The 27,937-nt window shown below is 42.4% G+C and overlaps 2 protein-coding genes and 1 pseudogene across 7 annotated transcripts in view; 2 read left to right on the top strand and 1 right to left on the bottom strand.

The window, feature by feature from the left end:
• Positions 1-1,078: 1,078 nt before the first annotated feature.
• LOC144578157 (uncharacterized) lies at positions 1,079-11,013 on the bottom strand. 5 transcript variants are annotated; one of them, XM_078341109.1, is made up of 4 exons: positions 10,815-11,013; positions 10,437-10,732; positions 9,009-9,124; positions 6,597-8,057 (listed from the first exon to the last, which is right to left on the bottom strand). In XM_078341109.1, the coding sequence occupies exons 2-4, from the start codon at positions 10,526-10,528 to the stop codon at positions 7,963-7,965; spliced, it is 303 nt and encodes a 100-aa protein (XP_078197235.1). In that variant the 5' UTR covers positions 10,529-10,732; positions 10,815-11,013; the 3' UTR covers positions 6,597-7,962. The 5 variants fall into 5 exon arrangements, 1 of the variants encoding a protein (XP_078197235.1); XR_013523440.1 differs by lacking the exons at positions 6,597-8,057; positions 10,437-10,732; positions 10,815-11,013 and adding an exon at positions 1,079-1,101 and having other exon boundaries at positions 9,009-9,272; XR_013523439.1 differs by lacking the exons at positions 6,597-8,057; positions 10,437-10,732; positions 10,815-11,013 and adding an exon at positions 9,665-10,050 and having other exon boundaries at positions 8,988-9,124.
• On the top strand, positions 4,419-5,754 carry LOC100408678 (ankyrin and armadillo repeat-containing protein pseudogene; annotated as a pseudogene). Its single transcript, XR_013523436.1, has one exon. The product of XR_013523436.1 is annotated as an ankyrin and armadillo repeat-containing protein pseudogene (transcript).
• Positions 9,928-27,937, top strand: part of OSBP (oxysterol binding protein) — a 41,705-nt gene continuing 23,695 nt past the window's right edge. Inside the window, exons 1-7 of the mRNA XM_035262789.3 lie at positions 9,928-10,407; positions 15,077-15,285; positions 16,962-17,212; positions 24,311-24,509; positions 25,074-25,176; positions 25,547-25,601; positions 25,799-25,930. Coding sequence (XP_035118680.1) covers positions 10,046-10,407; positions 15,077-15,285; positions 16,962-17,212; positions 24,311-24,509; positions 25,074-25,176; positions 25,547-25,601; positions 25,799-25,930 — 1,311 coding nt within the window. The 5' untranslated portion in view covers positions 9,928-10,045. The remainder of the gene's footprint in view (positions 10,408-15,076; positions 15,286-16,961; positions 17,213-24,310; positions 24,510-25,073; positions 25,177-25,546; positions 25,602-25,798; positions 25,931-27,937) is intronic.

The following is a 27,937-nucleotide window of genomic DNA, read 5'->3' as shown; positions in this document are numbered from 1 at the left end:
GTCCAGATAAACCTAATCCCAATTATCATGAAGGACTTTTTCAATCATTTGGTACAGGTTGAGCATCTCTAATCTGAAAACCTGAAATCTAAAATCCTCCAAAATTGGAAACTGTTTCCACCACATTCAACCAAGTCATCAATATTTTTCTTTTAAAAGAGGGTAGAAGGCCGGGTGTGGAGGCTCATGCCTCTAATCCCAACACTTTGGGAGGCTGAGGCGGGCGGATCACAAGGTCAGGAGTTCAAGACCAGCTTGACCAACAGAGTGAAACCCCGTCTCGACTAAAAATACAAAAAAAATTAGCCAGGTGTGGTGGTGGGCATCTGTAATCCCAGCTACTCAGGAGGCTGAGGCAGGAGAATCACTTGAACCTGGGAGGTGGAGATTGCAGTGAGCTGAGATGGCGCCACTGCACTCTAGCCCAGGCGACAATGTGAGACTCCCATCTTAAAAAAAAAAAGATGGTAGAAATTTTCTCATTGCTGTCCCTCTCCACGCCTGTGATTCCACACATCAGCCAGTGATAATTTTAAACAAGAACTGAGGCCAGGCATGGTGGCTCCACTCCCAACAGTTTGGGAGGCTGAGGTGGGAAGATTAGTTGTGGCCAGGAGTTTGAGAGCAGCCTGGGTAACATAGCAAGACCCTGTCTCTACAAAAAGTAAAAGTTACCTAGGCATCATGGTACATGCCTGTAGCCCTAACTATTTGGGAGGCTGAGGCAAGTGGATTGCTTAAGCCTAGGAGTTTGCAGTGAACTATAATTACATCATTGTACTCTAGCCTAGATGACAGAGCAAAGCCCTGTCTAAAAAAAAAAGATGTACAGGGAGAGAGAAAGAAAGGAAGGAAGGGAGAGACAAGAAAGAAAGAGAGAGAGAAAGAAAGAAAGAGAAATGAGAAAAGGAAGGAAGGAAGGAAAGAAGGGGGAAAGAATGAATTGGGGTCACTTACTCTAATTGCTTCCTTTGCACTGAGAGTAAAAGTTGAACTCCTTATGAGGTCTTATGGCCCTTTGGGATTTTCACTCTCCATGGCTTATGGACCCACCTCAGGTACTGCCTCTCTTTTCTTCCTCAGGCCTTCACACAAAAATGACTGAGGAAAAAAGAAAAGAAAGGGAAAAGAAAAAGAATGACTGATTTATGTCCTTTGCTTACTCCTCCCCAGTCCCTAGATGGCAGCTTAAACAGTTTCTCTCTCTTTGAAACAGATTACACCTGTTATTCTTTCATAGCCTTCCTGTCCTCTAGATCACTGTACATATGTGAATAATTACTGTGTATATTTTTTCACTACAAATACTGTGTGTATCCCTAAGATTCTTTACATTTCACAAAGAGCCAGAGCCTATTTGTATATTCACTACTTTGTCCCCAAGACTTGGCTCAGGCCTGAAGATATATAATAGATAGTTGATAAATGTTTGTTAAATCGATGAATATGCTAGGTTTTGTGCTGTCATGGGAGAACCATGGATGAAATACATACAGATACAATTAGAGAAATTGACCCTCTAGTAGGGGAGATATGACTGAAACATAGATAATTATAAGGCAAGACAATTAACATTACAGGAAACCCTGCAAGTCCTGAGGAAGGGGCATTTAGCCAAGAAAATCGGAGGAAATTCTGTGGAGAGAGTTCACTGGACATTTGATGGAGGGAAAGCATACACAAAGGCATCAGTTTGAGAATGTGGAAAAAGATGTGTGGATCCATTTAACTGGAGCGCAGAGTACACCAATGCAAAAGAGACGCCAGGCGTGAGCCACCAGAGACCAGCCTGGCCAACATGGTGAAACCCTGACTCTACTAAAGATTAAAAAATTAGCCAGGTGTGGTGCTGCACACCTGTAATCCCAGCTACTCCAGAGGCTGAGGCAGGAGAATCACTTGAACCTGGAACTTGGGAGGCAGAGGTTGCAGTGAGCTGAGATTGTGCCACTGTACTCCAGCCTAGGTGACAGAACAAGACTCCATCTCAAAAAAAAAAAAGATGGCTGGAAAGGAGAGGTGACATCAGATTGTCATGGGCCTCATTTGCCAGGCCAAAAATTCTGGTCTGTATTCTGGAGGCAGTGTTGGGTAACAACAGTAGCTCAAACTAGTCTCTCAAAACCTTTTTAAAAAACATACAATAAAATTAAAAATAATAGTACAGTAAACACCTATATACTTACCACATAGATTTAACAATTAACATTTTGGCATGGCATGTTTGCCTGATAGGTAGGGGGGTAGACAGACAGACAGATGGATGTGTGTGTTTGCATTTCAAAGTATATATCTTTCCTCGGCGCTGTGTGTGTGTGTGTGTGTGTGTGTGCGCGCGTGTGTGAGATTGGGCCTCCGTCACCCAGGCTGGAGTACAGTGGCATGATCACAGCTCACTGCAGCCTCAACCTCCTGGGCTCAATCAATCCTCCCACCTCAGCCTCCTAAGTAGCTGGGACTACAGATGCATGCCACCATGCCCAGCTAATTTTGTTTTTTTGTTTTTGGTAGAGACAGAGGTTTACCTATGTTGCTCAGATTGGTCTCTTATCTTTCTTTTTTGCTGAACCATTTTAAAGAGAGTTACAGACTCTCATAACTCTTCATTCCTATGTTTCTCCAAGTTGTAAAGATGTTTCCCCCTGTACAGCATACCATTATTACAATGAACAAATGTAATAACTAACATCTAATACCCGTCCATTTTTAAATTTCTCCAACTGTCTCAAAAAAGTCTAAAAGGCTGCTTTTCTAGAACCAGAATCCAGTCAAGCATTTGATTGTGCCTTTTTTAAGTTTTTTCAAATTTAGAACAATCACCTCTGACCATTTTTTACAACACTGATTTTCCTTGATCTTTACGTCTTATCTTCTATAAAGTAGGTGTCTTGTAGAATGCTTCCAGTTCTTGATTTATCCGATTATCTACTTGGGGATATTGTTTCACTGGTTCCTCCAGCCCTTGTAAACTGGAGCTTAGATCCAAAGCCTTGATTAGATTCATTTTCAGTTACTTTTGGCAAGAAAACACCATTAAGTGATGCTGTATACTTCATGCTGCAGCACACTGGGAATCTCATAAAAATGTTGGTTGTCCAAGGGTTACTGACATTAAATTGGATAACTGAGTTAAGGTGGGGACTGCCAGATCTCCCTGTTGTAAAGGTACATTTCTCCTTTGTGATGGCAAGTAACCTGTGAGATGTGTTTGGCAACACAACTCACATGTTTGTAGCTATTTGAAGTTTATCAAACACATTCAAACACACTTAATCACAACTGCATTCCTGCCAGGTTTTATTCCTGTTTAACAGAAGTGAAAACTGAGACTGTGATTGCCTAAACAATTTTTTAAAAGTCACAGAGCCAGTAAGTAGCAAAAGCAGGACTCAAGCCTAAATGGATTAACTCTAGTTTAGTTTTAAAAAAATTAATCCCAAATAGCCTACATCTAACAGATTTTATTTTGCTCTATACATTCAGAGAAATTCACTAGTAATAAGCTATGGAAATGATGCCTGATAGTATAGAAATGAAATGATCCCTTATAGTAAAAATTGCAGATTTTTAAATTTCATTATTATTATTTTTTGATACAGAGTCTCACTGTGTTGCCAGGCTAAAGTGCAGTGGCACTACCTTGGCTCACTGCAACATCTGCCTTCCCGGTTCAAGTGATTCTCCTGCCTCGGCCTCCCGAGTAGCTGGGACTACTGGTGGGCACCACCACACACGCTAATTTTTGTATTTTTAGTAGAGACGGGGTTTCACCATGTTAGCCAGGATGGTCTCAATTGTGGACCTCGTGATCCACCCACTTCAGTCTCCCAAAGTGCTGGGATTACAGGCGTGAGCCACCGTGCCTGACCCTAAAAATGGCAGATTTCTAAAGAATATTCTCTCTCCAGAATTCAGTAAATACTTCTCTTCTTTTGAAACGATTTTCTTTTTCTTTTTTTTTTTTTTTTTTTTGAGACGGAGTTTCGCTCTTGTTACCCAGGCTGGAGTGCAATGGCGCAATCTCGGCTCACCGCAACCTCCGCCTCCTGGGATCAGGCAATTCTCCTGCCTCAACCTCCGGAGTAGCTGGGATTACAGGCACGCACCACCATGCCCAGCTAATTTTTTGTATTTTTAGTAGAGACGGGGTTTCACCATGTTGACCAGGATGGTCTCGATCTCTTGACCTCGTGATCCACCCGCCTCGGCCTCCCAAAGTGCTGGGATTACAGGCTTGAGCCACCGCGCCCGGCCTGAAACGATTTTCTAAAAAAAGATACTTTAGAATAAACAGCGGACGGAAGGGCCGCGGCGGTGGAGCCAGAGCGAGCAGGGTTTCCGCAGCCTCACCTGTCCCCATTCACCCGAGGTATCGGCGGCGGCGGGGAGCGCACCTCAGGCGGAGAGAGCCGCTGCCAGGTTTGACTGATATTACAAAGGATCCAGACTTTAATGGAATCTATGATGAAGACCTTAATGAGGATCCAACATATGATCCCAGTAGCCCTGAAGAAACAGCTCTATTTATGAAATATGCTGAAAATATTATGCTAAAGTTAACATTCAGTACCACACAAGTTCAACAGTATGAAAATGTCTTTATATTTGAAACAGACTATTGGCTTACTAATGCTATAAGATATAATCAAGATGATCTTGATATTTGTACCTACCAGAGACTACAGCAAAGATTATGTCTTCAAAAAAAGATTATTCAAAAACGCTTTGAGAAGAAAGAAGATATCAGAAGAGGGATAGGATACCTAAAGTTAATATGTTTTCTGATTCCATTTCTACTGAGATTAAAGAAGAAAATGAAAGTTCCATATTTAAATAGTCTGCTTCAGCCTTTTTCAGATGACAAGGTCAAGACAGAGCGAGAATTGCCTCCATTTATTTATGGAAGAGATTTTAAATGCCAGAATTTTCACTACAAAGATAATCAATATTTTCATGTTCACGGAGAAATTGAATTTGATATCAGCACCGCTTCAATTGAAAATGCTTTGGAAGATTTTCAGAAAAATTTAGAAAAGATACGAGATTGTGCTGCTAATACATTTATAGAAGATTCAGGATACAAAGAATATTACTCAATTCCAGTCATGGAATTTTATGGAAAAAGGTACTATGTGATCTATTTTGAACTTGCAACTTTCTATCAGCAAATATATAAGACACAGTTGTGGGGAGCCATAAATGGAATAGTGAACAATCTGAGACTGAAAAGACTTCCACTGACAGATGCTCAATTAAGTGAACAATTTAAGAAAAAATTTGGTTTCAAAAAAGCTATGAAATGCAAGAGTATTCCAATTGGTATGAAGTCTGCTGTTGAAAGAGGGTTGTCTGCAGTTTTCCATACATTAAGCCATAAACCCTCAAGCCTGACAATCAATGTTGCAGATGAAGCAGGTTATACTATTTTTCATCATGCTGCCCTGCACAACAGAGTTTCTATTATATGTCAACTGTGCAATGCTAATTTTACGGTCAACCAGAGGCGCTTGGTTACGTTCAGCCAAGGAATCAGTGCGCTCCGCTGTTACTTGCTGCCACTTCAGGAGCACTGGATACTATTCAGTACCTGTTTTCTGTCCGTGCTAACTGGAGAAAAACAGATATTAAAGGGAATAATATAATCCATTTATCAGTGTTAACTTTTCATACAGAGGTTCTCAAATATATAATAAAGTTAAATATTCCTGAACTCTCAGTGTGGAACACTTTGAAATGTTACAGTGTGAAAGCTATAAACGAAGGATGATGGCTGTCATGTCCTTGGAAGTAATTTGCTTAGCAAATGATCAATACTGGAGATGTATTTTGGCTGCAGGCACCATTCCTGCCTTAATCAGTCTATTAAAAAGTTCCAAAATAAAACTGCAGTGCAAAACTCTCAGGTTATTAAGTAATATCTCAACCCACAAGAGTGTAGTGCATGCTTTGGTGGAAGCAGGAGGCATTCCATCTCTAATCAACCTACTGGTTTGTGATGAACCTGAACTAAACTCTCGCTGTGCTGTCATTCTATATGATATTACTCAATGTGAAAACAAGGATGTTATTGCCAAATATAATGGAATCCCAAGTCTGATAAATCTCTTGAACTTAAACATAATAAGTGTGCTAATAAATGTAATGAACTGTATACGGGTATTATGCATAGGAAATGAAAACAATCAAAGAGCTGTGAGAGAACATAAAGGCCTCCCATATCTTATCAGATTTCTGAGTTCTGATTCAGATGTGTTGAAGGCTGTATCTTCCACTGCAATTGCTGAGGTTGGGCGTGACAATAAGGAAATTCAGGATGCTATAGCTCTGGAGGGAGCAATTCCTCCTCTGGTGGCTCTTTTTAAAAGGAAACATATTAGTGTCCAAATGAAAGGTGCAATGGCTGTTGAATCATTGGCAAGTCACAACCCTTTTATACAGAAAGCATTTCTGGAAAAATCATTAACTAAATTGTCGGGGTCCGGCACGTCTGCCGGGGGGCTACCGACCTGCGGGAGTCCCCCAGACCACCAACGTAGATGTCTTGTTCAACCTGAGAGACAGAGTGCACGGAAGTGAAAGAATACAGGAAAGCGGAGTCTGGAGGTCTGCGTAAAACGCAGCAAATTTATTTTTGTGGGTTACAGCTTTTATACCTTTTTTCTTGTTTACATTTACTTTATCTCAGCAAAAAAGGGGTAGACAGAAAGGAAATAGAAACGCCATAAAAAACAGTTATCAGGGGCTTGTGATAACCACTCACAAAGTAGTTTAAGGGGACCTGTGATAGTAGTTTACAAAGCAGTGTGTTTTTCAAAGACACACAGTGCAAACAAACAGTGGTGCCTTTAAGGTGGCTTGTCAAACCTGTTTTCCAACAGGAGTTTAGATCAAAGGCTTAGCTCCAGGGAAAATATGGGCAGGGGTCTCTTGTCCCTCTTAGGCGTCTCAATTGCAGCAAGTTTATTGCTTACACAGAGACTGATGGGGACATGAAAGTAGACAACACAATGCCCTCATAAACCACAGACCTTTGCTTTGCATTCTGTTGTTGCTTCAGTGACTCAGCCCACGGCCTTTGTCTCAGCTCGACAGCCCTCGAGATGGAGGAGTGCAGATAGGTCCAGCAGCCAAACTGGGGCGAGTCATGCTGCTGTCTCAAGCCCTTGGCGCGAACACCGCACACTAAATAAATATCTTTTAAAACTCCTAAAGGCACATCAAATGGATGTTAAGGAACAAGGAGCCATTGCACTTTGGGCCTTGGCAGGACAAACACTAGAACAACAAAAATATATAGCAGAACAGATTGGATACAGCTTTATAATAAATATGCTTTGGTCACCCTCTACTAAAATGCAGTATGTAGGAGCTGAAGCTACCATAGCTCTAGGAAAGGACAGCAGTATGCATCAAAATCAAATATGTGAAGGAAATGGGATTACACCATTGGTTCATTTACTAAGAATTAGTAAGATTGCCGAAGGCACACTTCTCAGCGTCATCAGAGCAATGGGATCCATTTGTATTGGTGTAGCCCATACAAGCAATCCTGTCAGTCAACAACGTATTGTAGATGAAAATGCCTTTCCAATACTTATCCAACTGCTAAGAAATCACCCTTCTCCTAACATTAAGGATATTTGCTTAAGAGCAGGGTACGCATTAACCCTTTTTGCCTTCAATAATCACTTTCAACAATGCAAAATATTGGAAAGTGGAATAATGACCATATCTATTTTTGAACCTTTTCTTGAATCAACAATTGAAACTGAGAAGGCAATGGCAGCTTTCAGATTGTCGTATTGGCTAAAGTCATTAGAGATGTGGACCACATGACTTTGTCTGCAAGAGGTGTTACTATTTTAGCTGACAGTCTGTATTCAGTTCAGACTTCAACTATTGTCTTGACAGGGAATTTAATAGCAAGCCCGATTCATTCTAGAGCTGGTATCTCAGAAGCATTTACCACATTTGAAACAGTCCAACAGCTCTTCTATCATTTGTCCTCAGGGACAAAAGAGTCTGGAGAAGAATGGAGGACCATCCAAAATTCCTGTCTTTAAAAAAGGGAAAGAGTACGGAAGAAAATTAAGAACCTAAAATTCAACCAAAAGATTCTTTGACTTTATTACCTCCTGTAACTAACTTTGTGGGACGCTTCAAAGCAACAAAAAAGACCAAGGATTCCCATAATTTTTTTTCTTTTTCACCTATAATTACATCAGCTATCACAAATGTATCACGACAAAGAATAGTGTGTTTGAGCCAACTTGGGAAACACGTCCAGAAAGCCAACCCAGAGCCTGAAGAAAGCTAATAAAAGCACTTCAGTATGGAAAAAAAACAACAAAAAAGATACGTAAATTTATTGACACTGGGAAGCACACTGCCAAGAGATATTCAATTTCTTTTACAGTATCTAACAGCTATTTCTTTAGCCTGTTCAAACTAGCAAAATGTAACAGATGCTGGATTCCCCGAAGTACAGCGCTTTGGGCTACATTTGCAACAATAGCTTACATTTAAATGTTACATTAGTTACTGGATTTGTAATCTTCACAAATGTGTGAATAGTCAGTTGATCAAAAATAACGACTTTCTGCTACAAGAGAACTCATAGCAGAAAATGTTCCCAACACAAAGATAATGTTTGAGATGATGGATATCTCAATTACACTGATTTGATCATCACACATTGAATACATATATCAAAATATCAGATGTATCCCTGAAAATATGTACAACTATATCAGTTTAAAGATACAAAAAAATCATTTTCTGTCCAAAGTTAAGCATATACAGGGCATCTATGATGCTAGAACCAAGGGCCTTTTGGCCTGGAAGAGACACATAAGTCAGGTCATAGCGAATCTACTTCTGAAGGGGACAGAATTAGTAGAGGCATATGACATTCCAGAATCAAAACACAAGGGGTTTGGAGCGACAAAGAGCAAACCAGGGAAGGGAACGAGGGGACCACGGATCCAGGAAGGGGCTGGAGAAGCTACCTCTGGACACCTCTGGAATCTGGGTCTCCAGCTTCGAGTTAGAAGTGGGGGGGTCCTCCAACGGAGCCTCAGGCGGGGGCTGATTACCGAGAGTTATTCTGTCCGCTAGGTTCTTCCTAACAAGAAACAAAGAAGGTCTTAATTCAGAAAAGGGAGCACGACATCACACCCACGTCAAAAATTAAAAAAAAAAAAAAAAAGCTTTTAAGAGGCCGAGTCACTTTCACCTCCCACCAACTTCCTAAACGCTGGAAGCAGCGACACGCCCCCAGCCGGTCTTCTCTGATTTCATTGGTTTCCCCGGCCTGCCCCTCTCATTACTTCTCTCTCATTGGTCAGCAATGCCGCTTTCACAGCCAATTCTCAGAGCCAATCATTTCCAACTATTGCCCCGCCTCTCCACCACGTGAGTGGCATAGGTGCCAACCAATAAAAAAAGAAAATGAGGATGCGCAGACGAAATTCCTTCCCTTTTTCCTCAACTCGTTCAGTAAATGGTAGAAAAGGTGGAGCAGCTGATACCAACTACCAATCCTTAAGGGCGGAAAAGGATGATGAGAAGAGCGATGGGAGGGGGTGACGTGGCAGTGACAGGAGCATAAACTGAAATGAGTGGCGGAAACATCCGCCAATCGGTGATGAGATTGGTCGGGTACCCCGCATTCTCCCGTCCTCCCTGAGCGCTGGAAACTTCAGAAAAGCACCAATGAGCTTCTTCATATGTCTGATTGGCTTTTATCCCAACCAATCAACGGTGGGTCTGGCGGACGCGTCCCACCCCAGGCTCTCACTGGGCGCTGTAGAATGACAGGCCCGAGAGAAATGCCAATGTCCTCGGGGTCTTCCGCAAGTGACATTCAGCGGCACCAATCGACGTCCTCCTTCCCGGCGGCCGAGCCCTCCTCCCCGCGGCTGGCCTGGCGGGGCGGGGACGCTGCGCAGCGGTGGCTGATGCGCTAGCCGTGTGGGGCTCTCCGGGCGGCGACGGCGGGTCTCGTAGGCGGTTCCGGTCCTGTATCTCCAGGCGGCGGCGGCTCATGGCGGCGACGGAGCTGAGAGGAGTGGTGGGGCCAGGCCCGGCAGCCATTGCAGCACTTGGCGGCGGCGGTGCCGGTCCCCCAGTGGTGGGAGCAGGCGGCGGCCGCGGAGACGCGGGGCCAGGCTCCGGGGCCGCGTCAGGGACGGTGGCCGCGGCGGCGACGGGAGGCCCGGGCCCCGGGGCCGGGGGAGTGGCGGCGGCTGGCCCGGCCCCTGCGCCGCCGACTGGGGGCTCGGGCGGCTCGGGCGCTGGGGGTTCGGGCTCGGCTCGAGAGGGCTGGCTCTTCAAATGGACCAATTATATCAAAGGTTACCAACGGCGGTGGTTCGTGCTGAGCAACGGGCTCCTGAGCTACTACAGGTAACTGCTTCCGGGGCGCCGTCGCTCACCTTGCCTCCACCATCGCTGCCGACAGTCCTGGCGCCGTCATTCCCACCAGCAGGCACCGCAGCCAGGGTCGCCCCAGGCCCCTTTTCGTCATCTGTGCGGATTGACCCCGGGGCCGGAGTCCACTGTCACGAAAGTGAAAAGCCCCTGGACGCACACCTCCCCTCCCCTCCTCTCGGGTTACCTACCCTTTGTGACATATCTTTCCCTAGCTCTCGGCCTTTCCAATCAGCATTTGTTTGGAGAGCGTCTGTTCTTCCATTGTATTTCCACCAGCACAGGGGGGTAATTATTAATTCTGCAAGCAAGGCACTGGTGTAGGTACTAAGGGAACACAAAGAAGCAGAGCAAACCCGAGACACTCCTCCCTAGAAACTTACAGTGGAAGTCCCAAGTTTTAGCTGTCAGTGCCCAGTCTCCAAGACTCAAGGTTATTCGTAGCTCTTGATGTGCCCGTCCTTGCTCCCTTCACATTCAGACACAAGGACATCACACACGGTGGCTTCGGTATTCTGTCCCCTTTCTGCCTTGTCTCTTCCAAGACTTTGCCTACGCCCTTGCCTCGGGACAGCCCAGAATGGAGATGTGCACCCCAGTGCTGCTTTTATTTTTACTTGTCCCACCTCCTCCCGTGGAAATGATTAAGTGCTTTGTCCAATATTTCTGTGATTCTCGGATAGTTAGGATTAACTTTTATTAAAAGAAGGATCCATGTCTTTGGCATGATTACTTCTGATCAACAAGGTTTATTTTGGACTGTTTAATATATATTTATGGTGACTCGTAACCTGGCCATCACATAGCATGCTTTTGGGCTAAAAAGGTTAGAGGAGTTAAAAATAGGTGATTTGGGGACAGGGGGTAAACATTTCCTGAGGACTGGACAATGTGTCTAGGTGTTTTATATACAGTATTTCATTACAGTATTTTGTTGATTCCCAACAACAACTCTAAGAGTTGGGAAATATTCCCATCTTATTGATGAGGAAAACAGACTTAGCATGGGCAACTTTCTCAAGGTTTTGGAGGAGTTGGGATTTGAAATTACTTCTGTTCACACCAATCTAACCTAAAACTCAGGTTAGTGTTAAATGAATCAGTCAGTTACAGAGATAATTGCTTATCAATAGCAAGTAATTTTGTGGATCATGCTCACTGTGTGTATTTTATACAAAAAGTATAAGTCTTCCTTAAGGGATATTTTGCCTAATGATATTCCAATTGAAATTTTTTTTTCTGAAGAGCATTCTCTTTGAGACCCAAAACACTGATGCTGAGGAGTAGCTCACTCTATATTTCTTTTCCTTTGTCAGGAATCATTCTGCCACCCGGAGAGTTAGGCTGAACAAGTCTTTTTTCCATCAACTCCACTGTGTTGGCTCCTAGAGAATGTTGAGGGGAAATTGAAGGTGGAAGTTGGAGGTTGTTGGCAGGAACACATTCTCACCTGTCCTCTTACAGTGGAAAATGCCTCACTGCTTAATCAACAGTTGTGAATAATTGTGTATTTCATTTGCATTACTGTATTCAGAATTGATTTTAATTATAACCCTTTTAAACTGCTTATCCACGACTATCAGTTTAAACTTAAATTACAAATCTAAAATTTTAATTTCCCCAGATTTTTCTCTCATTCAAGTTTATGTTTTCCTGTTATTATTCACCATCATTTTAATGTTTAATTGATTTATATCCTGACTTGGGTCTCAAGCCAATACTGATTTTGCATTTTCAAAAATTGTGTATCATTTCATGGCCTTCATATGTGGTCATTTCTCATCCAAGTTCTTACCAGATCCACTTTCCAGGCCAGTTGATTCTTTGATCAGTACTAGTGTTGACCAGTAGTGATCTTAGACACTAATAACTTATATGTTGTCTTCAAGAATTTATCACTTTTAACTTCTCCCTTACAAGAGCTAGTGGTACCTGTGTGACTACAGATAAAACTCCTTCCAAAACATACCAACTACATATTGGGAAATATGCGATAGGCCTGCCCTAACCAACTTAGGTTAGTCCCACCCACAAACCAAGGATCCAGAGCAATCAATCTGTGCACTACCCTCAAAATTGCACTGAAATACTTCCTATTGAGTATACTGGCAGTTTATTTTTTCCTGCAGGGTTCTTCTGCTTCTCATCTTCCTGTGTAAACAACTATTTAGACAAGTTGTCATCATTCCTCCTGCTTTTCATACCTCCAAAACCTGCAGTTTCCTATGTATGCTGTTTCCAAAATACTGTTTTCCTTTTAAGTGGGATTGTATACTTCCTAGACCCATCCTCTGATGAGCTGTCCTGATAGGCCTTGGCAAACCACTTCTTTTTTACCTATCCTGTGCTTCCTTACCTACCCAGTTACTTAGATGTCCCATTACTTAAAACCTTACATAGAATCATAGCTCTCCCAGAAACATTGTGACAGGCCATAGTATTAGTTTTCCTGGCTAGATTCTAGAGATTGAATTACTATTTCAGCTAGCCTTTTAAGGGAAGAACTTTCTGGCCAGAAAATACCACCTAATATTGTAGTGCCTGAAGAACCTGTCTTGTACCCCGAGATTCATGTCTTTCCAGCTTCTACACTAATCATTTATAATCACAAGTGTATCTGCCCAAACCGAAGAGCTCGGAGATCAAGCCTGTCTTACTCCCAGAGTTCCTTGATATTTTTTAAACTGCTATAAGACCTTTTGTAATTTGAGAAACTTCCTTAGTTTACAACGATGACCCAGGCAGAAGAGATTCCTGAGAAGTGGTTTGTGAAAAGCTCCAGTAAGGAGGAACGTGGAAGAAGGTCCAAGTAGTATCACTGGAGTAGAAAACATGGGTGAGCAGGCCTCTCAGCTGTGCATCTGTAATTCAGCCTGCATTATTCATAGTGTAACTGAAGCTTGGGGGTGGAGAGGTACAAATAGAAAAAACGGGGACTCATGTTACATTGTGGCAGGTGCAGGAGAAAGAAAACGGCCCAGTCCATTGAGACCCCTCTGGCCTTCTCATGCTACTCATGTGTTCATTTGAGGAAGGAAGACCAGTTCATGTGAGAAATTGAATAACAGCAAACCTGTCTTCCTAAGTGCAGTAAACAGACGTTTTCAAACATACCAAATCTTATGGGGTGTGTGCCATTTCTGGCATGCAGGAATTCTGGATGTGCCAGGTGTGTTGGCTGCTTGACTCCACTGAAAGGGAAATAGCTCTGCTTTGAACGGTGACAGTTGGCAAAGGACTTTGATTTCTATGTTCCAATTTGGACAGGGAAAACCGCAGTCTCAACGTGCAGGTTCCTGGGCATAACCAGTGGGTGGTAGGGAAATGACACAGTTTGTGCTAGGCACTCAATTGTGCTAGAATCTTGATGTTTTATATGAAGCTTGGTATTTTATGTGAAGTATCTTATAGCTTGTTGTCACCAAGTAATGCTGTAAAGTTCAAAAGTTAGTCTATTAATAGAACTGTCAGTCACTAGAGATCGGGAAAATTTTTACACCCAGTCCTCTGAGAACAGCTCTGCTGAATCTTTCCTAGCTATTAATAGACAGCTTAGGAGTTCCCACCAGTAGAGTTTGGTGGACGTTAGGAATGAACATATTCCTGCAAGATTAAATCACTTGTGATTCCTTTTTACTTCCCCAGAAAGCTTGTTATTCATATTTCATATCCTTTGAACCATAGCCGATATTTCATACTCAAAACATTTAAATGTGCTTTTTACACTTCTGTAATATAATTCTAGGCATGGTGTAACAGTTCTCATTTGGGCTGAGTTACAGTCGGGAGTGACGTGGTTTGGCATATATAAAATGGAGCTATTCTTAGGAAATGAGCCTGTTGCACAAGGTTATAGGGCAATTTATAATTATAACTTGCTAAGTAAAAGATAATTCCTGACTGCAAAAGGGCAAGAGGCAACTTACTGAATGATAGAAATGTTTACATCTGGACTGTGGTAGTGGTTACACAGTTGGGTACATTTGTCAAAACTTATTCAGTTAGTTGTACCCTTAAAATTGCTGAATTAACATTGCATGTAGTTATACCTCAGTAAAGCCTATTTCTTTTCTTTTTTTTTTTTTTATTTGAGACAGAGTTTCACTCTTGTTGCCCAAGCTGGAGTACAATGGCATAATCTTGGCTCTCTGCCTCCCGGGATCCAGCGATTCTCCTGCCTCAGCCTCCCGAGTAGCTGGGCTTATAGGCACATGCCACTATGCCTGGCTAATTTTTTGTATTTTTAGTAGAAATGGGGTTTCACCATTTTAGCCAGGCTGATGTGGAACTCCTGACCTCAGGTGATCTGCCCACCTTGGCCTCCCAAAGTGCTGGGATTACAGGCATGAACCACTGCGCCTGGCCTATAAAGCCTATTTCTAAAAAGCAAATGGTAAGAGGGACGACAAAGCAAAAAAAACAAACAAAAAAAAATCTGACTCAGAAACAACACTTACAGGCTCTAAAAGGAAATCCCTACTGATTGTTTCTTGAATTTTAGGGAGCCGTTTGAGGGACTAGAACTTGCTGATTCTTAAGACTATCATTTTCAGGGACCTCAGAGTTATGAAAAGAAACGGAATGTGATAAAGGATAAACCATCCATCAACGTTCTGTTTAACTTGTTTTTGTCTTGTTATTGTAGATCAAAGGCAGAAATGAGACATACCTGCCGTGGTACCATCAACCTCGCCACAGCCAACATCACCGTGGAGGACTCCTGCAACTTCATCATTTCCAATGGGGGCGCTCAGACCTACCATCTGAAAGCTAGCTCAGAAGTTGAGCGGCAGCGCTGGGTGACAGCTCTGGAACTGGCCAAGGCCAAAGCTGTGAAGATGCTGGCAGAATCAGGTCAGGAACAAAGAATGCCATGGCTGGCGACCTTTCTGTTTACCCCTTTTATGCACACGTTTTTTTTTTTTTGGTCATCATTATGCTGTGTCATTTGATTATCACTTATTTCCTAGATGTCTCAAGTGTCTCGTCATCATGCATATTTCTGCTGGAGTGATGGTTCTCAACTGGAGTTGATTCTGCCTCCCCAGCGGACATTTGGCAATGTCTGGAGACATTTTTGGTTGTCACAGCTGCAGGGAGGGAGGTGCTATGGCATCTAGAGAGTAGAGGCCTGGGATGCTGCTGAACCGCCTGTAATATACCAAACAGTTGCCAAAACAAAGAATTATTTGGCCAAGGTTGAAAAAGTCTGTACTAGAGGTGTAACAATTGTTCTTTTGCCTTTAATGCCAATTGACTATCTTAAAATTTTGAGAAATATTTATTTTATTGCTGGGTCAGTCTTAGGAGTATTTCACCTCACAATTTGGATCTATTCATATTTTTTTCTCCTGATATCTTCTTACTTAATTCTTTGTTAGTTAAGTTGAAACAGTTTTAGTAGACTGCCAAAAACTGTGTATGTGATATTTTCTATGAAAAATCTTCATTTTGCTGTATTAGTTAACTTAAAAAAGCAATCGAATTATGTTTTATTATTCTTCAAGGAAAATGGTAGGATTTTCCCCTGATATGTTGATAGTTTAACCATACTGAGCTTGTTTACCTAGAACTGACTGAGATGGTCACCTGCTGACTTTGTTATCTTATCCCCTGCCATTTCCTGTACTGTATTTAATGTCCATTAAGCAGTGAAAGAAGAATTTACTGCTTTGTAAATTTTTTTGATAGTAAGTTACATTTCGACTTTGGCCTTGTCTGTCTGTCTAGCGGAAAGCACAGGTCTTTTCTCCCCCCTTTTTTTTCTTTCTTGCTTTGATTTTAGTGCTGATGTTAGCTCCTCTGAAGGAAGTGACACTGCTAGGAAAGCACTTTGCAGTTACAGAGTATTGAGTACAGAAATGACAGTGAGAGGTACAGCAAAGCTTCTCTACTTGACTTATGATTGGAGAGCTGTTTAAAGTAAGTTTTTGCATCGTTTTCATGGTGGCTTTAGTCATGAAGTTTCTGAGCTCTCCTTCAGAAGACAAATTAATGGCCTTTTTTGTGATGTGGACTTTGTCTACAAAGACTGTGATTCTCAACTCATTTAGTACAGATCCCATCAGTCACCTATCAGATGATAGTGGATTTGCAATAATAGTTGGCTTGGACTAGAGAGGAATCCTCAGGCCAGGGTTAAAGAGCTCAGTAATTCATTCTCAATTCCAAGAGCCTTTCAGCTTTTCCATCCTGTCCTGTAGTCAGTAGTTTTCAAACTTTAATGTGTATCAGTCACCTGGGCAGCTTATCAGAAAGGCAAGTTCCTGGGCTTTGCCTCACACCAGCTTAATCAAAATATCTATGGGTGGGCCTAAAGACTCTGGCCCTTTAAGAAGCACCTGTGGTGTTTGTTGTACAGTTGATCTGTGGACCACACTGTAGAGAAACCATCTGGTAATGGCAAGTTTTCAGTCAGTCAGAATGGACACAGCATGAGAAGTGTTGGTTTGTTTCTGGACAGTGTAGGTAGGGTTCCAAATCTCACTCCTGGTGCTGGAATCATATAACCTTTCTTTTCATTCCTACAGATGAGTCAGGAGATGAAGAGTCCGTCTCACAAACTGACAAGACTGAGCTGCAGAATACCCTTCGGACCCTCTCCAGCAAAGTAGAGGACTTGAGCACGTGCAATGACTTGATAGCTAAGCACGGCACAGCTCTGCAGCGTTCGCTCAGTGAGCTGGAGTCCCTGAAGTTGCCTGCTGAGAGCAATGAAAAGATCAAACAAGTCAACGAACGAGCCACTCTCTTTAGGATAACATCCAATGCCATGATCAATGTGAGTGCAGATGGTGTCTGTGTTGCTTTTTGATTCATTCCCTCTCTGAAATATAATTCTCCCAAATGCCTAAAAGTTGTCACTGATAAAGCACAGAACATTAGGGCCTGCTTCACTGCTCAAGGGCTTTAAGTTACATTGTTTACTGCATGAAATAGAACAGGCTGTACAGATTGAATGACTTTCATGCTCTGCTCAAGTGATCAGGAGGTCTTTGCTTCAGCTGAAATCAGGAGTCCAAGGTTCCTGCACCGACTACTCTGCAACTACCAGGACAGCTGATCACTATGAGCCAAGTCCCTTAATTTCTCTCGTGATTTTATTTATTTATTTTTGTCTCACTTCATCTGTTGGAACTAAAAGATGTCCCAGAGTCCCTTCTACTGTCATGTTATTTGAGCTTTAAGTTGGAGTCATCTCTTTACTAATGCATAAAGGGTGGTAAGTGGAGGCTAGATCAGGTACTAGTAAGAACCTTATAATACTAGTTATTTCCATCTTTAGTCCTTGAATTCAAGGATGATTTTGCTGATAAGACAAAATATTCAACTTTGGGAACCTTTCTTTAAAAAGAGTGGCAACACTTCAGCCTCCTTATGACTCCTAACTTGGGTGGCTGTTGTTGGTTTGCAGAATATTTTAGCTGCTTGGGTGCAAGACTGAGTAAACAGAGCACCCATGGCATTACTGATGTATTGATAGGTATGAAATGAATACATGGTTTATATAGTGCTGCTTTTCCTCTACTGGTAAATGATTCTTGCCTGGCAGGTTTAGTTACCTTCTGCATAAAAACACTCAAAGGCATTTCATAACTGTGAAGAATACTCTGTGAGAAAAGGTTTATGCAGGGTGGATTTTTTTTTTCCTAATTAAATGGGAAGAAATTACCTCTCTAGTGCCAGATTTTGTTTTGTTTAGGGTGCTGTAGTAAGACATGTCTTCTGCTTTGAACTAGTTTAGTTCACATCACCTCTAAATGTCAAAGATGTTTTCCCATGACCATGGGAAAATATTGTTTTTCTCATTTAACCCCTTTCTTACTAGAAAGTTTTGATAACCTTTATTTTAACATCATCATTTTTCTAATGTGTTTAACACTTTGTTCAGTGCTCTGATTCCCACAAAGTAAAAAGACAAATGATAGTCTCCACTTAGGGACTGCAGGAAGAGTATCTCCTGGGACAGACCAGTTGGCCAATCAGTATTAATGCTTGCTTGTCTGATGTCTGGTCGTGTGTTCCTAGTGACTGTGTGCCTGGTTTTCCAGTCCCCTTGTGATCAGGAAAACCTCAAAAGTCATACAGTCAATTAAATAGTAAATAAGTATACTTTTTTTTTTTCCCTGAGATGGAGTCTTGCTCTGTCACCCAGGCTGGAGTACTGTGGTGCGATCTTGGCTCACTGCAATTTCTGTCTCCCGAGTTCAAGAAATTCTCTTGCCTCAGCCTCCCTAGTAGCTGGGACTATAGGTGCTTGACACTACGCCCAGCTAATTTTTTGTATTTTTAGTAGAGACAGGGTTTCACTGCGTTAGCCAGGATGATCTCAATCTCCTGACCTCATGATCTGCCTGCCTTGGCCTCCCAAGGTGCTGGGATTACAGGTGTGAGCCACCATGCCCGGCCTATAAATACATATACGTTTTAAAACAAATCGGCACAATGGTCTCCTGAGAGTGAACGCCACCTTTTATCCAAATCAGGTGAACACCCCACTTCATAATTTTTTTTCTACTCTGATATAAAAATTTTGCTAAGTAAAACACCGCTTTATAAAACTAAAACTTTAGTTTCAATGTTTCTCTTGAAAATATACTCATCTTTGTTCCTTGGGGAAATTCTTCCCTAAGTTCTAAGTGTCAAGAGTTTGTGTTAAAGGGAATGATCTCTTGGAAGTCAGAGGTGAGTCCTGTTTTCATTCTTTACTCTCTTGCTGCACTGCCTGTGCCCTTTTCCTAGCCAGTTATTGCTTAAAATACTCTCTTTATCCCTGTGTTGTTTCGTTTTTACCCATTAGATGATACTAGCAAGGCCTTCAGTATAATACGCATGTTAAAAATTAACACGCTAGAGCATCACAGCTCTGAATGGGCAAAGTTATATCAAAGGAAGAGTATATTTCTCTCAATTTCTTTTTTAAAAGTGAATTTAATTTTTGATTCAAGGGGCACATGTGCAGGTTTGCTGCATGGGTATATTGCGTGATGCTGAGGTTTGGCTTCTAATGATCCCATTGCCCAAGTAGTGAATGTAGTACCCAAAATAGTTTTTCAGCCTTTGGTGCTCTTCCTGCCCACTCTTGGAATCCTCCTCCCCACTCTTGGTGGTGCTCTTCCTCCCTACTCTTGGAATCCTCCTCCCCACTCTTGGTGGTGCTCTTCCTCCCCACTCTTGGAATCTTCCTCCCCACTCTTGGTGGTGCTCTTCCTCCCCATTCTTGGAATCCTCCTCCCCACTCTTGGTGGTGCTCTTCCTCCCCACTCTTGGAATCCTCCTCCCCACTCTTGGTGGTGCTCTTCCTCCCCACTCTTGGAATCCTCCTCCCCACTCTTGGTGGTGCTCTTCCTCCCCACTCTTGGAATCCTCAGTGTTTATTATTTCTCTCTTTGTGTTGGTGTGTACCCAATATTTAGCTCCCACTTATAAGTGAAAACACTTTTTTTTTTTTTCTGTGTCTGCATTAATTCACTTAGGATATTGGCCTCCAGCTACATTCATGTTGCTGCAAAGGACATGATATTGTTCTTTTTTTGTAACCGCTTCAGTTTCTTGACTGCTTAGGATACAGCTTTTCTAACTATCAAAGAGAATGTAACCAGGGAAGTAAGTTTGACACTTTTAGTATATTCATCTGCCATCTGTTGAACACGAGCTATGTTCTAGGAACTGTGCTAGTGGATATCCCTGAGGGCACATATGACCCCTGTCCTTAGGGAGATCGCTATTTAATGAGGGGTGGAGAATTAAAGGGATCATTATTGACTACATTAAGTGACTTGATAGAAATGAGCACAGGCCACTGTGGTGTAGCACATTGGAAGTATTCGGCTCAGAGTAGGAAGATTTCTCTAATTTCCTCAACTAAATTCTGAAGGAGCAGTGAGAGTCTTCCTATGAAGAAAAGCAAGCTAGAGCTTGGGGCCTGGAGTCCAGCTGCCTCCATGACCTGTCTATATAACTTGGGGCAATCTGCATCCTGTCCAACAGCCTCCATGACCTATCTGTATAACTTGGGGCAACCTGCATCCTCTGTGACCTCAATTCCTTATCTGTAAGTGGTAATGATACTAGTAGATACTTCAAAGGCTTGTCGAAAGGCTTTTGTCAGATAATTGATGTAAAGTGCTTAGCAAAGTGCCTGACATATGATTGTCTCTGGCAAATTTTAATTATAGACAGTATTACTAAAAGGGAATGAGGCCAGGCCCAGTGGCTCACACCTGTAATCCCAGCACTTTGTGAGGCCAAGTCAAGCAGAGACCAGCCTGGCCAACATGGTGAAACCCCTTCTCTACTAAAAGAAATACAAAAATCAGCCAGACATGGTGACTGAGGCACAGGAATCACTTGAACCCAGGAGGTGGAGGTTGCAGTGAACCAAGATCATACCACTGTACTCCATAGCCTGGGCAACAAAGCTAGACTCTTGTCTCAAAAATAAATAAATATATATATTTTTAAAAAATAATAATAAAAGGGAATGAGGGAGAAACTTTGATCCAGGTAGTGGTGTGGCATATTCAGATCCATCCTTCTCCCTAAAGTCTGGGAGCTGCTGGTAATTGACTATTAGTCGAACCTGGATGTAGCTAGCATGAGGCTTGGGAGGAGTTAATTGTGGGATAGAGGAGTGGGTTCAGATCATACTAAATAAACTTGGTAGTAGTAGATTAGAAGATAAGACCAATTTTGATGCAGCCGTAATTTTTGTCTTTTTTTTTTTTCTGAGATGGAGTCTCGCTTTATCACCCAGGCTGGAGTGCAATGGGGGATCTCAGTTCACTGCAGCCTCTACTTCCCAGGTGCAAGCAGTTCTCCTGCCACATCCTCCCAAGTAGCTGGGATTACAGGCACATGCCACCACACCTAGCTAATTTTTGTATTTTTAGTAGAGATGGCGTTTCACCATCTTGGCCAGGCTGGTCTTGAACTCCTGACCTCATGATCCACCTGCCTCAGCCTCCCAGAGTGCTGCAATTACAGATTTGAGCCACCACACCCAGCCCCACCCCCACCTTTTTTTTTTTTTTTTTAAGATTGAGTCTCACTCTGTTGCCCAGGCTGGCATGCAGTGGCGCGGTCTCAGCTCACTGCAGCATCTGTCTCCCAGGTTCAAGCAGTTCTCCTGCTCAGCCTCCTGAGTAGCTGGGATTACAGGCATGTGCCACCACACTCAACTTTTTTTTTAAATGTTTGAGACAGAGTCTCACTCTGTCGCCCAGGCTAGAGTACAGTGAGCAATCTCAGCTCACTGTACCCTCCGCCTCCTGGGTTCAAGCGATTCTCCTGCCTCATCCTCCAAGTAGCTGGGACTGTAGGCGTGCACCACTATGCCTGGCTAATTTTTGTATTTTTAGTAGAGTCAGGGTTTCACTGTGTTGTCCAGGCTGGTCTTGAACACCTGACGTCAGGTGATCTGCCTGCCTCGGCCTCCCAAAGTGCTGGGATTAAAGGCATGAGCCACTTTACTCAGGCTATTTTTTTATTTTTTATTTTTATACAGAGATGGGGTCTTGTATGTTGGTCAAGCTGGTCTCAAACTCTTGACCTTAGGCACTCCTGTCTTGGTCTTCCAAAGTGTTAGGATTTACATATGTGAACTACCATGCCCAGCTTATAATTACAATAACTAACACCTTATGTAACGTTTCTTGTGAGCCTAATATGGTTCTACATGCATATATGTAAAACAACTCTTTGAGTTAGTTATTCTGTTGTTATATTTGCTTATGGAAAAGGCAGATGAGGCACAGAGAGATTAAATAACCTGTCTATATTTGTACAGCTAGATAGTGGGATGGATCAGTGATTTGAGCCCCACCAGTCCAACTCCAGAGTGTACTCAACTGTTTCCGAGTATGAAGGATGGAAAGACGTACAGATTTTTTTTTGTATTGTTAACAATAAATAGGACTTGATAACTGGATGTGAGGAAGGAAGCAAAAGTAAGAGAAGGATGCCCCTTAATTTTCTGGCTTGGACAACTGGGAGGGCCCTGAAATGGGTTGGGGAACATAAAGGGAAAAGCACAGGAAAGTTATGAGGCTGGGTGTGGTACCTTATACCTGTCATCCCTGGTGTGGATCACTTGAGCCTGGGAGTTGAAAGACTAGCCTGAGCAACGCGGCAAAATCCCATTTCTGCAGAACTACAAAATTTAGCTGGGCATCATGGCTCATGCCTATAGTCCCAGCTACATGGCAGGAAGATCACTTGAACTTGGGAGGTTGAGGCTACAGTGAGCCACGATTGTGCCACTGCATTCCAGCCTTGGTGACAGAGCAAGACCATGTCTAAAAACAAACAAACAAAAACAGAAAGTGATGAGTTCACTTTAGGAGTCATTAATTTTGAAGTTATTTTGAGCCATCAAATAGGGAGTTGGCTATTCTATTCTGAATCTCATTGAGTGCTGGGCTAGAATTACTGATTGAGTAGCCATTAGCCTATAGGCAATGGTTGAAACCATGGGAGTAGATATCCTGTTTACTTTTTAGCTTCTTTATAACAGGGAATAGACTTTTAAGCTTACATTGCTTGCTTCCTTCCTTTATTTATTTATTAAGCAAACTTTATCAGGTTCCTATTATGTACAGAACAACTAAATTTGGAGCTGGAGATCTATATATGAATAAGCTGTAAAATGTGTTTTTAAAATGCATATGATCCATCTGGAGAGATAGAAAATCAGTCACGATACTGCTGTGCATGTGTAAAATAGAAGTTTGTGCAAAGTGCAATGGAAATGTAGAAAAGAGACTGGTGCTTATGAGACTGATGGGGAGGTGTCACAAAGTAACATTTGCCATAGATCTTAAAGAAAGATTTCCCCTTTCTTAGAAACGGGATAGGGATGGGCATTCTAGGTAGAGTCAATAGCATATGCTGAGGTAGGCAGGCCTGAAAGAACTCTGTGTCCAGGGCTGGGCACAGTGGCTCATGCCTATAATCCCAACACTTTGGGAGGCCAAGGCTGGTGGATCATTTGAGTCCATGAGTTTGTTGCCAGTCTGGGTAACGTGGCAAAACACCATCTCTACAAAAAATACAAAAATTGGCCAGGCATGGTGGTACATACCTGTAGTCCCAGCTGCCAGCGGGGGTGGGTGGATGGGTACAGTGCTAAGTACACCTGCCTGATGAGGAGAATACAAAGCAGGTGATGGGTGTATTGTGAAGGGCCCTATATGTTCATAACCAGTAGTTAGTATTTGATTTTAATGTTAGTAGGGAGCCAGTGGAGGGACTTGATATAATCATGTTTGTAATTTTTCTCTAAATCCCTTCTGTGATTTTTCAAGTAGGCTTCTAATTGTTTTCTTTTTAACCTTTCTTCCTGCACACTGAAGCCTTCTAATTTTAAGGTTGTTTCTCTTAGTGACCAAAATAAAAACAAAATAAGTTTCCCCATACTTGGTCTACTTCAGTGTAGATACTCTGTTCTCAGTGTCTGAACTCCTCAGCTTTCAGTTACTTGAGTTTAGACAAGAATTTGTTGAAAGCAGTTATCCTGTGTGTGTTCTCCTCCTTCTTTCAGTCAGCAGTGCTCTTCCTTTGGTGCAGTTCACATACCTGCTCTTTTTGATATTGCCACAAATACTTCGTCTAGCTTTACTGCTCACTTGGCATTTGTTTGGTTCTCATGACCAGGAAGGTTTAAAAGAACCATGACAACCATGTTTACTTTTTTTCTGGGTTTGACCTTGATTTCAGCATGGAGCTAGCTGTCCCTGATACCTTGGTCTAAAAGGGAAAAGTTTTCATTGTAATTTGCTGGTTGAAAGTTCCCAGAATAAAGTTACTCAATGGGCTTGCAGAAGCCTGAGGGGAAACTCTCACTAGTTGAGGTGACACAGTCAACGCTTTCTCCATACAGGCCTGCAGAGATTTCCTCATGTTAGCCCAGACCCATAGTAAAAAATGGCAAAAGTCACTACAGTACGAAAGAGACCAGCGTATCCGACTGGAAGAGACCCTTGAGCAGCTGGCGAAGCAGCATAATCACCTGGAGAGGGCCTTCCGAGGAGCCACGGTGCTGCCGGCAAACACTCCAGGCAGCGTGGGTTCTGGTAAAGGTAAGATGCTTAGTTCTCAGGTAGCCTGGTCTGAGGTGAGCCAAATGGTTTTCTGCAGTTGATAGAACTCTCCACAGTCAATGACTGTGAAATGGAATTGGAACCATTGATTTATTCTGGATTTCCACTGCTTTTTTGCCAGATTTTGCTGTGTTTATGTTTAGTTTTTTTTTTTCTTTTTCTTTTTTTTTTTTTTTTGAGACGGAGTTTGGCTCTTGTTACCCAGGCTGGAGTGCAATGGTGCAATCTCGGCTCACTGCAACCTCCACCTCCTGGATTCAGGCCATTCTCCTGCCTCAGCCTCCTGAGTAGCTGGGATTACAGGCATGCGCCACCATGCCCAGCTAATTTTTTGTATTTTGAGTAGAGACGGGGTTTCACCATGTTGACCAGGATGGTCTCGATATCTTGACCTCGTGATCCACCCGCCTCGGCCTCCCAAAGTGCTGGGATTACAGGCATGAGCCACTGCGCCCGGCTATGTTTAGTATTTAAAAGAACTTGCTATATCAGACATTTGGTAAAGATAACCAAAGCCAACAAATGGAGCTTTTCTTCTTGTAGATCAGTGCTGCTCTGGCAAGGGAGACATGAGTGATGAAGATGATGAGAATGAATTTTTTGATGCACCTGAGATCATCACCATGCCTGAAAATTTGGGCCACAAGTAAGTTATCCTTGATTTTTGAAGAAAATAAACATATCTGGCCATCAAAAGTTTAGAAACATTTCAGTTAGAGTATTATCATTGTCAGTACTCAATCTGGGCTCTTTTCTCCTTTTTTTTTTCTTTTTTATCTCAAGATCTGTTTGTAGAATGGGCCCTTTTTCTTAAGTAAGTGAACAAGTGTCAGCTTTTTTATATAAACAAATTCTCCAGAATATTTAAATTCACTCATATTCTAAACATTGTCATTTGATCACCCATCAATAAGTTTATAGAGTGTACTTGGCATTCTGCTTTGTAAAGAAATGTCCAGAACCAAACTCTAGTTCTGGTCTTTGTTCTAATTCTCCTGTGTTTTCCATCCATGCAGACGTACTGGCAGCAATATCAGTGGAGCCAGCAGTGACATGAGCCTTGATGAACAGGTAACTCTTACATGGGAGTTATCAGAGGTGAGGGACGTGGGTTATGATTCCCAAGGATTTTTTTTTTTTTTTTTTGGTGAAGTGCTAAGAGAAACTGATTTTTTTTTTTCTTTTTTTAGCACGGGGGAAGGGAAAGTTATAAATACCAGGTTTTCTGTTCTTTGTGGGTGGTCGAATGGCTTTGTTTTTGCTCTCAGTACAAGCATCAGCTGGAGGAGACCAAAAAGGAAAAGAGAACCAGAATACCATACAAGCCAAACTATAGCCTCAATTTATGGAGCATCATGAAGAACTGCATTGGAAAAGAACTCTCAAAGATCCCCATGCCGGTAAGGTTCTTGCACACTGGGGCTGCTGCCAGAAGTTCCTCTCAAGCCTCAGTAGGACGAGCGCTGATATGACAGCCCCACCCACTTGTGTGGCATTTTGTGGCATGGTCTTTTTTACCTTTATAGTCATAAAATGTTCCTTAAATTTAGCTGCTTTAATTTTGGCTCTGGGTCTGATATGTTCCGAGATCACCTAGAATCAAATGTACATGTTTAGTAACAGTTATTTATGAGCAAATTCCTATGCTAGATGCACTGGGAACATGCAAAGATAAATACATCATAGTTTCTGTTTTCAAGAAGCATGTAGTTTAGAAGAGACAGACATGAAAACAGGTAGAAAACGTGGTTTTCTGTGATAGTGTTATAGAAAATATTACACAGACAAAGGATTAGGGAACACAGAAGCAAAAATCGTTCATTCAAACCGAAAGATGAGGACCATCTCTATGGCAAAGATGGTGTTTGGGCTGACCTCCCTGGCCCGAGTCATGTCTTCCTCCAATCTGTCCACACTGTTGTCAGAGTAATTTTTGAAAAAAGGCAAATGTAGACATGTCAGTTCTCAGCTTAAAATCCTTTACTGGATCTTCACTGCTTTGAGCATAGTCCAGATTCCTTAGAGGTCTTGTTACTTCCTCCCCATGGGCAAGGCTACACCCGTACACATCCCGAGTTCTAGTCATAAGGATTACCTTCAGGCATCCTGTCTTTTCCTTCAGGGCATTTGTACACACTGCTCTTACTGCCTGGACTTTCGTCAGTTCCCTATCAATGCTTGCCACTTTTTTTCTGCTGTGGCTAATACCCTGTTCTTCAGGATGCACCTAGAGTGTGTCTTTTTCAGCAGACTTCTTCCAGTGTGTCCTGTCAGGATGAAATGTCTCTCCTTTGTGTACCAACAAGTTCCACTGTTTATGTCTGGGCATAGACAGTGTGTATCACTGCTTGTTCATTTCACAGGCATTTTCTGGGTGCCACTGTTTGGCTGGTGTTGCACTAGTTGTCAGTTAGGTATAGAAGATAATAGGTTTAATTTATTAAAGAAACAAATTCATGGGGCCAGCTCTGGGGTAGGGAGGGCAAAAATAAAAAACAATCAAATTCAAAACATGTTAGTTTAAGCCAGGGATCCACACACTAAGGCCTTTAGGCTAACTCTGGCTACCATCTATTTAAGAAGCATAATAGTTTGTGATGTGAAAATTCGATGAAATTCAAAGGTTAACTAACATCCATGAAGTTTTATAGAAACATGGTGATATTCTTTCACTTACAGATCATCTGCAGCTGCTTTCATCCTACAGCAGCAGTGTTGAGTGGTTGTGACAGAGACCATATGGCCCTCAAAGCCTAAGTATTTACTATCCAACCCTTTGCAGAAAAAGCTGTCAACCTCTGCCTTAAACAAATGTTGGTTTAATTCATTATTATGTTGAAGCCCAGAAGTAGGTGGTCCAGGGCTAGTACCATAGTCTTTGGTGTCAGGACCAGGCTTTCTATCCTGGTGCTCTGCTGCCTGTGGCCTCAGTCTGCCAGTCCAAAGTGGTTGCTCCAGCTTGAGTCATCAGAGCCTCATTCTAGCCGGTTGGAAAATGGAAAAAGAGGAAGGGCTCTACCTTTAAGGGTGCTTCCTGGCTCGGTGCAGTGGATTGTGCTTGCAATCCTAGCACTTCAGGAGGCTGGGGCAGGTGGATCACTTGAGGTCAGGAGATCAAGATGAGCCTGGGAAAAATGGTAAAACCCTGTCTCTGCTAAAAATACAAAAATTAACCGGGCATGGTGTTTTGTACACCTGTAGTTCCAGGTGCTTGGGAGGGTGACACAGGAGAATCGCTTCAACCAAGGAGGCAGAGGTTGTACCACTGCACTCCAGCCTGGGTGACAGTGCTACACTCTGTCTCAAAAAAAAAAACAAAAAGATGCTTCCTGGAAGTGGTATAGATCACTATCCCTTAAATCTCTGTGGCTAAAACTTAGCTATATGGCCACAGCTAGCTGGAGAAA

Source organism: Callithrix jacchus, chromosome 10 (assembly GCF_049354715.1).
Source record: "Callithrix jacchus isolate 240 chromosome 10, calJac240_pri, whole genome shotgun sequence".
NCBI lineage: Eukaryota > Metazoa > Chordata > Mammalia > Primates > Cebidae > Callithrix > Callithrix jacchus.
Note: the sequence above shows the minus strand (reverse complement) of the source record. Positions and strands in the feature narration are given on the sequence as shown.

Coding starts and splice junctions, on each gene's coding strand:
- LOC144578157 (XM_078341109.1), bottom strand. CDS start 10,528: ATGACGAAAAGGGGCCTGGGGCGACCCTGGCTGCGGTGCCTGCTGGTG. Junction 9,125..10,436: donor GCAGCGATGGTGGAGGCAAG/GTGAGCGACGGC, acceptor GTTTCTTGTTAG/GAAGAACCTAGCGGACAGAA. Junction 8,058..9,008: donor GATTCCAGAGGTGTCCAGAG/GTAGCTTCTCCA, acceptor CCTTTTTTAAAG/ACAGGAATTTTGGATGGTCC.